Genomic DNA, 12,092 nt, shown 5'->3' on the forward strand with positions numbered 1-12,092 from the left:
CACCAGATTACCCAATTCAAACTGGATACAATATTACACAGATCTTGTATCTAATGAGACTGTTGTACTTACAACAACAATATAACAGCTTTACAATCCTCTCTGAAAGTTTCAACTGCATCCCGCCCAACTAGCCTGACAGCTCCTCAGGGTCACTCCTCCCGGCTGTTGCTGGAATCTCACACTGCTCAGTACAAGCTGCAGTTGTCACTCAGTCTGGATGGGCAAAGACTATATACACTTGGACTCCAGAGATCTCTAGTTTCATTTAGCTGGCCTCAAAGTACACATTTCTAGATCAGGTTTGTACAGCGAGTCTGGATGTGGATATGTGAAATAAGTACACCAGCCTCATCAGGTTTAAGATGCATTTATGGGTTCTAAAGTAATGATGGAAACAATTTGGATTGAGACACTGTATGAACGGCTCACAATTATTTTTTATTACTTAAAACTTGAAAAAGGAACTGGTTTAAAAAAAAAAATTAAATAAATAAGATAAATATGGCCAGTTAGTATAAACCTTAGTAATAACATAGTCACTCCACAGAAAAGACTACAGTCGGCTCCTGCTGCGGGTTGTCATACTAACATTTCTATACAGAAGAACAAGTGAAAACTACAATGAATACAGAAGCAGAGCTCCGCTCAAAACCTGGAGATGTGTGTCTACCTGCACGTCAAACTTGTGGGAGCCCAGAGGGGCCGAGATCCCATAATCCTCAAAGTAAGGCCGGGGTCACACTTGCGAGAAACTCACAAGAGTCTCGCGTCTTAATACCCGGCATGGCCGCCGGCACTCGGGACCGGAGCACTCAGCTGCATAGAAATACATTCAGCCACACACCACGGTCCCGAGTGCCGGGCCTTAAGACGTGAGACTCGTGCGAGTTTCTCGCAAGTCTGACCTCGGCCTAAAGCAGCTATGCCTATCCAAGTGCCAGCCTTTGTCATGGGGGTGGGGACAAGAGAAACAAAAACAAAACAATGGTCTCACTGGTGACCTTCCAAAGGCTTCTGTTTCCAGTAGGCCAATATCCAGTGAACTGATCTCCAGCAGAAAAGGGGACCACTCATGGGGCATCAGACATGACTCACATACCTGTTCTGTGCTCAGGGGTAAGAATAAGCACAGACTATAGATTCTGCTTAGAGGGAGGAAAAATGAATGAAATCAGTGTATTTTATTAAGGACTGTCTACTATTGCCCTCTTCCGACAATGTTGCCAAATTGTTGGACATGAATGTCCATCTGAAGTTGGATCTTTAAAGTTAGAGGTCACGCTGACTATGTCCTCTGCCTGCTGGAGGAGATCAGCACATTGATCTAAAGTTTTTAGGATGGAAAGGAGGATAAGCCAGCCATATTTTAAGGGTTCGTCTACTGACCATAGGTGTCCGGACCTGAACAAACAAATTCATAGATGAGCATGAGGCTGTAAGTTCAAGTCAGGGGATGAAGGGTCAGTCCGGCCATTAATGGCCCTATACGAACCGGATTGTCTAGTAAGTTATGGACTTAAATCCTTGCTTAGTGGGGGCTTAGGAATGCAGTGGATGGACAAACCTGTTACTAAAGACAACTCATTGGACATAAAGAGGTTTTTCCAGGAAGGATGGACATCTGTACACAGGATAGGTTATAAATGACTGATTGGGGGGGGGGGGGGGGGACTCTGGTGAGATCCTGGCAATGATTTTAAGATAAATATCTTAATCTACTATCGCACACTACTCTGCTACTCCACCGGTCCAACAAACCGTAAATGGAGAGGCAGGCCATGCACCAACATACTGCTCTATTCAACCCCAGCTGCAGTGAGGAGGTAGAATGGGGGGGGCGGGGGGGGGGGTATTCAGTGTGGGGCTCCTAGCAAACAAATTTATCAGAAATTCCATGATACATTGGTAGGAAAATCCCTTCAAATGAGCAGGAATTTTAGATAAGTACCAGAAACTTTGGCAACAAAGCCATTTATGTTCTTGGCTGCTCCTGCCGGCCAGCATGGTACCCGCATCATACAGATACAAGATGGCCAGCAAATATCTTTGGTCTGTTGCAATATAACAGGACACTCTGCTCTAGCAGTACATCTGGATGGAGTAGTAATTTTGAAAGTTCACGTCGGCATGAAATATTTCTACGCTGCTTTCTGGTCTTCGTCACGGTCGTCCAGACGCTCAAATCTGGCAATGTAATCTCTCTTCCAGTCTAGATTTTCTGTGGCCACAAATCCGGCTTCTTCCGCAACTTTGGTTATTATAGATATATAGCTTTTAACCTTGTCCCCATGGAGATCCACCATGAACCTAGGAACAAAATACAAACTCAAAAACCAGTTTGGTTCATGAAGTTCATTGCTTTACATGGAAAGTTTAAGAAGCCGTAAAAATAGGGATTTGCGTGTAAAATCCTTTTCTCCGAGCCATTCATTGGAGGACACAGAGACAGTGGGTGTTATGCTGCTGCCACTAGGAAGACACTAAGCAAACCAGAAAAAAAAAAAAAGTTAACTCCTCCCCTGCAGTATACACCCCGTCGCTGGATGAGATATCTCCAGTTCAGTGAAAAAAGCAGTAGGAGCTTAAACAGTCAACAATAACGAACTGTGTCAAAACCTAAGAATGCTACAAATGAGCCAGTAGGCTAAACAGGGTGGGTGCTGTGTCCCTCAATGAATTGCTCGGAGAAAAGGATTTTATGGTGAATACACAAAAATCCCTATTTCTCTTACGCCTCATTGGGGGACACAGACAGTGGGACGTCCTAAAGCAGTCCCTGGGTTAGGAGCATACATCTGCTAATACCCCATGTACCTCTGAGTTAAGACTGAGGTACTGCCGATTGCAGGATGCTTCTGCCGAGAGCTGCATGTGCAGAGGCCAGATAATGAATTTGGTAATGTTTTGAAAAGGTATGCAGACTGGACCAAGTCGCAGAATTGCAGACGTGTTCTGCCGAGGCCTGGTGCGGAATCACCCAAGAAGCGCCCACTGACGGGGTAGAGTGCGCCTTAATCCCCGCTGGGACAGGCGCATTCCTGACACGGTAGGACTCCGGAATCGCTGAGCAAATCCACCTGACTAGCATTGCTTTGGACGCAGCTAGGTCCTCCCTATGCCCCTCAGGAAGTATGAACAGGGCATCTGACTTGCGGAAGGGAGCCGTCCGCGAGATGTACCATCTCAGCACCCTAACCACATCCTGGGTGTGGAAGGCCTGCTCAATGCGATGGACTGGCGCCGGACAAAAGGAAGGCAAAACAATTTCCTCGTTGAGATGGAAAGAGGAAACGACCTTTGGCAGGAAGGAAGGGACGTCCCGAGAACTACCTGATGAAAATTCAGAAACTGAGAACGGCAGGACAGAAATGCCAATTCCGAAACTCGTCTGATTGACGTAATTGCTACTAGAAAGACCACTTTCCAAGAGAGGATGGTCAATGACATGTCCTGCAGCGGTTCAAAAGGATCCTCTTGTAAGGCCCCGAGAACCAGGTTAAGGTCCCATGGTTCTAATGGCCTTCTATAAGGAGGCGTCACATGGGAGACTCCTTGAATAAACGTCTTGACCTGAGGTTTGGTGGCAATTCTTTGTTGGAAAAGCACTGACAAGGCCGAAATTTGGCCCTTGAGAGAGCTAAGTGAGAGGCCTGATTTTAATCCGGATAGAAGAAACTCCAATATGCCTGGAATGGAGAACACCAGAGGGGAACGACCATGAAAAGAAGATTTTCCAGGTGCGGTGATAGATACGCCTGGATACAGGCTTCCTAGCACTAATCATGGTAGAAATGACGTTGAGAAAGAATCCAGCCTGTGCCAAAATCCAGGATTCAACGGCCATGCCGTCAAAGACAGGGCCCCGGAGTTCTGGTGGTAAATCGGGCCCTGAGAAAGCAGATCTGAGTGATCTGGAAGTCGCCAGGGGACGTCGGCGACTAGCTGTATTAGTTCTGCAAGCCATGCTCGGCCAATCTGGCGCGACTAGGATCACTGGTACCCCCTCCACTCTGATCTTTTTGAGGACCCTCAGAAGCAAGGGAAGAGGGGGAAAAATGAACGGGAGCCGGAACCATGGCAGAACTAGGGCGTTCGCTCCAATGGCACATAGATCGGACAATGAACCGAGACACTTTGTTGTTTAGCCTGGAGGCCATGAGGTCCACATCCGGAGTCCCCAACGAAGACAGATCTGGTGAAAGACTTCCAGATGAAGAGACCACTCTCCTGAGGCAATGCCTTGGCGACTGAGAAAATCTGCCGCCCAATTTTCTACGCCGGGGATGTGAATTGCTGAGATGGGTGAATGGTTGGTGTCGGCCCAATGGAGGATGTGACTCACTTCGTGCATGGCCATCCTGCTCCGGGTACCTCCCTGGCGGTTGATATACGCTACAGCCGTGGCGTTGTCTGTGTTCTGTCTCCGACATAATGACTCTTAAGTGTTTATTTTTATAGCATAAATTCAGTGATAATGCTCAGTTTGCAATACAGTTTGATGTGCATTGCTTCCAGCTCCATCTAGTGGCCAAAAATAACTGCAGTGTTATTCTCTTCCTGCTTTCGTTTCATTTTCCCTCCAACTCCCACTGTATCATGGGTAAATTTGCAAGGGATTATGGTCTAGTCCAGTCCTCCATTTTCAATCTGCTTGCATACTGGAAACACCTCATCCATCTTCTCGCACAGTGTTAGTATCGCTGGTAAGTGACACGCTCCCTTTATAAATATGTCTCTTACTGGCCAGCTTAGTTTCCTTGTTCAGCTGTTAGAAAGTACATATATACATAACTGCACTATGTACCCGGCACAGATTGTATTCAAGGATTTGTTCCTAGTTTCACTTCATTTATATATCTACGTTCAATAAAACACAGATTCAACTACAGTCTCCCTTATTGGACCCGGTATAGCTGCTTGCTAAGCTATTTGAATCCCGTTCCTTTAGTGAGAGCATGACAGTGATTGGATCCTGATGGGGCAACCTGCGAGGAGATGGTGGAAACTCAGTAGAGCAAATCTAATCGCTCGTATCACCAAAATATTGATGGGGAGACGCGATTCTCGGGTTGACCAACGACCCTGTGCCGTGTGGTGACGAAAGACCGCACCCCAGCCGAGAAGATTTGCGTCGGTGCTTACTACAAACCATCTTACTGGGAGAAAAGACCTCCTTTGATTCAGGGAGAACCTCAGAATCCACCACTTGAGGGCTTGCCTGACCCGCAGGGACAGAAGGATCCGACGGTACAGGGAGAACAGGTTCTTGTCCCAAGCCGACAGCAATGCATGTTGTAAGGGACGGAGATGGAACTGTGCAAACGGAACTGCTTCCATGGCAGCCACCATTTTACCGGGAACTCTCCTGCTGAAACGAATGGAGTGAAGCTGTACGGGAAAGAGTCCGCACTGCCTGTTGTAAGGCTTGCGTCTTTTCCGGAGGGAGAATGACCAACCCGGGGGAAGTGTCCAAGATCATTCCTAAAAAGGAAATTTGCTGAGCCAGTTTCGGGGAAGACTTTGCGAAGTTTATCTTCCACCCCAGGCATGAAAGTGTATTTACTGTTGTTATCTCCACAGATTCTTCGCAGGCTGAAAGGGACGGACCCTTGATGAGCAGGTCGTCCAGATACAGTAACACTACTACTCCTCGAGAGTGGAGAATGGCCTTAACAGCCGCCATGACCTTGGTAATGACCCTGGGGGCAGTGGCGAGTCCGAAGGGCAAGGCCACGAACTGGAAGTATTCATCGTGAATTGCAAAAAGCAGGAACTGCTGGTGAGACAGGCAGATCGGAATGTGAAGGTAAGCGTCCTTGATGTCGATGGATACTAGGAAATCTCCTTTTTCCATGGAAGCGACCACTGCCCGGAGAGATTCCATTCGGAATCGCCGAACCGTGACAAACTGATTTAGCAGTTTGGAGATCCAGAATGGGTCGCATCTTGCCGTCTTTCTTTGGAACCACAAAAAGGTTTGAATAAAATCCTCTGAACCTCTCGTGATGAGGGACCGGAATGATGACTCCGTCCCTTAAGAGGGCCTGAACAGCCTGAAGGAAGGCTCTTGTCTTTCCCTTGGGCAGAGAGGAAAGGAAAAAGCGAGTTGGAGGGGGAGCGGAAAACCATCTTGTATCCGGAGTACACCAGCTCCCTGACCCACTTGTCGTGGACGACCGCGAGCCAGGTGTGGCTGAAGGAAAGTAGGCGGCCGCCTACTTTGTCGGCGTCCGCCGGATACCGTAACAAGTCATTGGGTAGATCTATGAGACCTGGCTCCCTTGGAACCAGAAGCCCTAGGTCTGGGTTTCCAAGAACGGTTAGGTCTGTATGAGACCTGGGAGCCTCTGTCTCCGCGCGGAGATGGACGTGATCCGGAAGAGAAGGTAGAGGATGACCAACTGGAGTTGTTGCGAAAGGAACGAAAGTGCGTCGGCTGTTGGTTGCGAAACGGCCGAGCAGCTTTTTGTTGAGGGAGGAATTTACTTTTCCCCCCTGGTAGCATCAGAAATGAGCTGATCTAGTTTCTCTCCAAAAAGACAACCCGTTTGAAAGGGGAGCGAAGTCAAGGATCTTTTAGATGCGGCATCCGCCCGCCAGTCGCGGAGCCATAAGGCTCTTCTAATGGAGATCGTGTTAGCGGCAGTTTGAGCAGCACAATTGGCGGCATCAAAAGAGGCGTCCACTACAAAGTCCACTGCGTGAATTATCTGCCTGGCGACCGTGGTTGCTTCCGGCGGAAGATTGGTGCCCTGGAAGGAAGTTATCAAGACCTCTGCCCAAGCGGCCATTGCTTTCGTGACCCAAATTGCCACGAAAGATGAAAAAGCGCTGCTCTTGAAGCTTCAAAAACTGAACGGGCAAGGTAGTCAGACGATCGGAGGGGTTTCTGATCGAGGAACTCTCAGACACGGACAGAAGAGTTTTTGAAGCCAGACGCGATACAGGCGGGTCCACCGGAGGGGACTGTAACCAATCTTTTATTAGGTCTGGATCAAAAGGGTATTTCGCCTGAGTTAGCCTGCGGACGTTACCTATGTTGCTGGACAATTTCCTTAAACTCCGGATAGATGGTAAATAACCTGCGCACACGCTTGGTTTTCTTAAGTGAAATAGGATGTGCTGCAGCGGGAACATTATCCTCATCCAACTTCAGAATCCTGTTAACTGATTCTACAAGAGACTCTTGATCAGTTGGGGGATTCTGTGGGGCAGACGTGTCAGAATCAAATTCAGAGTTGTGCTTGCTGAGAACTCCAGGAGAGGGAGAGCGAGAAACAGGAGTCACAGATGCAGAGGCGCGAACAGGGCTAGGGGAAGCGTCATGGGTGAGCTTTCTAGAGCCCCGACCATCCCTTGAACGAGTACGGCCCCTGCTGGTGGATGGTTCCTGTTCAACGCCAGAGCCTTCCTCGGGGGGTAAGAACACCTTCTGGCTTAAAGAGCCCTCCCGGAGGGAGAATATAGCCTGGGTCAGAGACTCCACCGACCATGACAGGGACGCAGCCCACTCAGGGGTACTAAACGCAGGAGACCCGTCAGCAGCGTCGGCGAGGGGCGATTGAGCGCAGGTCGGGGCGCAGGCAGTGCATAATGGATTAGTCTGTGCACTAGGTAAGGCAGACTTGCAAGAGGTACACACGGTAAAAAAACGCAGTGTGCTTTTTAGCAGCCTGTTTCGCTTCCTTAGATTGAGACAGTGATCCTGAAAGGGTTAACGGCAGAGTCTGCTGTAGGGAACGTGCCGGGAAGGGGTTAAGCTTTAATCTGAGGGCAGATGCAGCTTACCCGGTCCTATGCTGTGTCCCCCCGGGAGGAATGGCGGTGGCCCTGCGGTGTCATCCGGTATACGGCAGAATGCTTGCCTCACAGATCATATCCAGAGCAGGCTGAGGTAAAGGATATGGCCCCCAAGACTAGGATTGCGTCAGGATGAGAGGAGCCAAGGCGAGGGGGTGGCGCTATTCAAATTGTGGCCTAGTAGGCCGGAAAAGCCAGGGGCTAAATTTTGGAGCCTACCAGAGGTAGGCGCCGGTCGGCGTGCATGGGCGGGGCTAGTGGGCAGCGCTATTTAAATTGCGGCCTAGCAGGCCGGAACTAAATTTTTTGGGCTACCCGCGGTAGCGCCAAGGAGGGGGGGGGGGGCAGTGCACCGTCTCTGACGCTACATCAGCGCTTCACCCGGGGGACAGGACCCGACCCCATACCTCTACTCCAGTGCTCAGCGCTGTCTGAGCTGGAGGAGTTCTTAAAGGGGCCATGCTCAATCGATCCTCCCTATGATAGGGGGATGGAGAGCTGTGGGGCCGATTCAGGGCCTACGTAAGCGCTGTCCAGTCTTCTCCGTTACGTGCGCCTTCCCTCATATTCGTGGATTACCGGACGCAAGCATCATCGCCAATGCTAGAGGAATCAGCCCCAAACGTCGCAGGAAAGTGTACGTGAAGGGTTACTCCACGTGCTTGCCTGTTGGTTCGGGGGGAGAGCGGGCCGTAGAAAGGAACTGTCGCCCCCTTCACTCCGTTAATTAAAAAACAAAAATTTACAGAAAAATTCAAAAATAAAAATGGTGGGGTCTGAAACCAGACCCAAGTGCCTCCTACAGACATTAAGCATGAACTAGAGATATCTCATACAGCGATGGGGTGTATACTGCAGTGGAGGAGTTAACTTTTTCTCTCGTTTGCCTAGTGTCCTCCTAGTGGCAGCAGCATAACACCCACTGTGTGTCCCCCAATGAGGCGTAGGAGAAAGTCATGACACTAGAGGCGTTTATTTCTTATTATCCCAAGTCAACTGTTTTGGGAATCGAGAGCAAGAGGAAAGTATTAGGAAATGGCAACAGGATTGTAAAGAGTGTCAGCACAAAATGACTGTACAAAGCAAGCACAGGTGCTCGATGCACCCATGACCTAGCCAAATAGCTCAGTGCAGCCTCACAACTACTCGTTTTCCCATTTATCGCAGAAGGCGAAGATAGATGGAAAACATGTAGGTGGTAAGCTGCACTGCACAGTTTGGACATGCAATGGAAGCAACGAGCGCCTGTGCTTGGTTTGAACAGTTATTTTGACTCCATTTAAAAAGGGATATCTGGGACTTTCTGAAAAATAAAAAAAAAATGCACCTAAGCATTATCAGGCAGGTCGTTGCTACATATCTGCTTGTTGTGCCAGGCACAGACAGCTCCTGCCAGAGATTCAGCTGCCTCTGCTGACGTGACATCAGATTGTTTTCTGCTTAGCTCTGTTGACAGGAAGGACTTCCGATGTCATTTGGATTGACAGCCGGCTTGCTCACCTAGACAGCAAAAAGATTTAGAAAGTCCCTCCCTGTCAGAGGGGAGCAGAAAAGAATCCAACGATCTATCAATGGGATGTCAGCAGAGGCAGCTGAATCTCTGGCAGGAGTGGTCCATGCTGGGGAAGAATGGTGCCATGTACAACAGGCAGGTAAGTAACAACTGTTCTTCAGAAAGTCCCAGATATAGCCTTTAAAGATGGAAATACAATGAATATTTTTTTTGTACTCATTTTATGTATTGTGCTACTTCTAGATGTACTCCAAATGCAAATACACCCCTTTCCAGAAAAGATCACAATCTGAAACCTTGGGGCAGTTACTTTGGAATAAAATTAACCCTTAAGTGTTACCTGGAGACAGGATACAAACTGCATGTTGTCGATGTCCTTCTTGGGATCCCAATTCTGTATGCCGAAAGTGTGCACCCAAGAGGAACCATGCATTTCACGACCACCTCCATAATTCTGACCACAGACTGAGTCCCTAAAATATCTCATCCCAGGATTAGGAAAATAAACTTACTTTGTTAATTCTATGATCAGAGTCGCTTTCCTGGCTGTGATTAGCTTGTAGTCTGCAGTCAGATGGTGAACCATGCTAAAACAAAGAGCGATACATTCATTCATCACGTCTGTAGCATTCCCTATAAGCTGACAATTCTGAAGAACAGGGTGACTGTGTTACAGAGTCCATACAAAACAGTCAAGGGGTATTCCAGTTGCAATCATTGGACAGTAGATCACTGGCAGTCCTGCTGTGTGGCCCACCACAGATGAGCAATATTTGGGGTCCCAAATCCAGTAGTGTGACTGGAGCAGGGAGTATTCAGCCCGTGTGCTACAGCTCCCATCACAGTCTATAGGACAGTAAATTAGCTTGTGGGGCGCACCATACCTTTCCTACGGGGAATTTAGGACAAGTCAATTCTGGAGAACACTGATCAGACCCCCATCACTCTAGTGAATAACTGATCAAAATATTGGCTTTTATGACAACGTCAGCTCGGTTTATTACCTGCAGGAGAAAGAGACGAGGTTGAACAGATTAAGGAATTTGCTCTTGTGATGAAGATCATTGACCCAGCTAAGAGGTAGGAGATGGATAACCACATTGTCAACCTGGAGATAATCTAGAAAACCAAATGTAAAGCTCAGTTCCTGTACATAGGCGTTCTGTAATTCATACTAGAGTAACCTTATCCGAGTCTTACTTGCAGCGTCCACACGTTTCTCATCCTCCACATTCTCATTAGTTTTTTTCTGGGATTCATCTTCTCGGATAGTAGATGGGCCGGCAGGACTAGGGTCTCCTGTGATCTTCTCTTCGCCTGAGTATTTCTGTCCCGTCATCAATTCGTGAAACATTGAGGTGATGTTGTGTTGAGACAAATCTTGAGCAGTCTACGGGAAAAACAAGACAAGTGCAAAAATCCGCAATAAGACCATCTTTGGAAAACCCAAATAAAGACTTTAGTACCAATTAATACTAAAATTCTTCACCCATGAATCCAGATGTGATCGATTACTCTGCATCCAATCAGGAGTCAAGCCATATTAGCATAACATTGCCTTTATAAAAAGGGAGTAGTTGATCCAATATTTGTAAAGTAGCAGCAGTCAGGACATGCTGGGAATTGGAGTTTTACATTACAAATGGAAATCAACTAGTTGCATTAAAGAGCAGGGCTCCCAAAACTACGTTTAAAGAGGACAGCTGTTTTTTTAAATCGAGGCCTGTATATAATGACAAGAGGTGGTCTTGGAAAGCGCTTTGTTAAGCATCTCAAGACCAAGTCATCATCCCACATTCGTGACCAGGCACATTTTTTAGTTAACTCATTGTGCCCCTGATGAGATCATGAAACTAATTTCAATATTTAAATATATTATTGTTGCAGATTTCCCCTGTAACTGGGGCTGGCATATTAGCCCCTGTAACAGGGACAATTCAGCTTAGTGTCTGCACAGCTACTCAATTATTTTATTTTTAATTTTTAAGACCCACCAGTTTCTATTTCCTCCCAAAGATCACATGGTATGGAAAGAGGAAACGTCAGTGCTTAATAAACTGATTAAAAACTCTTGTTCAGCATTGTGTATACAGCGACCACAAAGGTAATAAAACCATCTGTTCCTTGTTTATGCAGAGTCTGACGATTCTGCATGATATTCTCAATAGTTATAGGCAGAAGGGGCCCAATCTTGTGTTGTCGGGTGGTCGGGGGCAGAATTGAGAACCCCGCTGGGATCACAATACTCAGCGCTTCAATCGCTGCTGTATGACACAGCCGACACCTACCCTAACTCCATCCATACACCTACACCAGATTTGTCTGTCACTTGTCAAGGGGGTTGACCAAGAATGGAAAAAATAAAGTTACCGTATATACTTGTGTATAAGCCGAGTTTTTCAGCCCCTTTTTTGGGCTGAAAAAGACCCTTTCGGCTTGTATACGAGTCATACACCTGAAAGTCGGTGGGGGGGGAGCAGGAGACATGATACTCATCGTCCCGGCGTCTGCATATCCGGCTCTGCTACATCTCAGTCCCGGCTGTCTGCATCAACCTTCCTGTGTTCTTCCCATAGGGGTGGAGCCGCATATTCATGAGTTTAATGAGCGGTACCATGTGACCGCACAGGAAGAACACAGGAAGGGAGATGCAGACAACCGGGACTGAGATGTAGCAGAGCCGGATATGCAGACACCGGGAAGGTGAGTAGAATTAGGAGAGGGTGAGCCAGCCATACCATATTCACCTCTCAGTCTCCCGGGTCCTGCAGAGAGC

General features: G+C 47.7%; 1 protein-coding gene across 1 annotated transcript in view; it reads right to left on the reverse strand.

Annotated features, from left to right (window-relative positions):
• Nucleotides 1–354: 354 nt before the first annotated feature.
• Nucleotides 355–12,092, reverse strand: part of DNAAF3 (dynein axonemal assembly factor 3) — a 32,835-nt gene continuing 21,097 nt past the window's right edge. The window contains exons 8-11 of the mRNA XM_073571078.1: nucleotides 10,517–10,706; nucleotides 10,321–10,435; nucleotides 9,829–9,903; nucleotides 355–2,310 (exon numbers count right to left, since the gene is read on the reverse strand). Of these exons, the coding sequence (XP_073427179.1) occupies nucleotides 2,142–2,310; nucleotides 9,829–9,903; nucleotides 10,321–10,435; nucleotides 10,517–10,706 (549 nt within the window). The 3' untranslated portion in view covers nucleotides 355–2,141. The remainder of the gene's footprint in view (nucleotides 2,311–9,828; nucleotides 9,904–10,320; nucleotides 10,436–10,516; nucleotides 10,707–12,092) is intronic.

Source organism: Dendrobates tinctorius, unplaced genomic scaffold (genome assembly GCF_039654945.1).
Source record: "Dendrobates tinctorius isolate UK_male_01 unplaced genomic scaffold, ASM3965494v1 ptg000028l, whole genome shotgun sequence".
Classification (NCBI taxonomy): domain Eukaryota; kingdom Metazoa; phylum Chordata; class Amphibia; order Anura; family Dendrobatidae; genus Dendrobates; species Dendrobates tinctorius.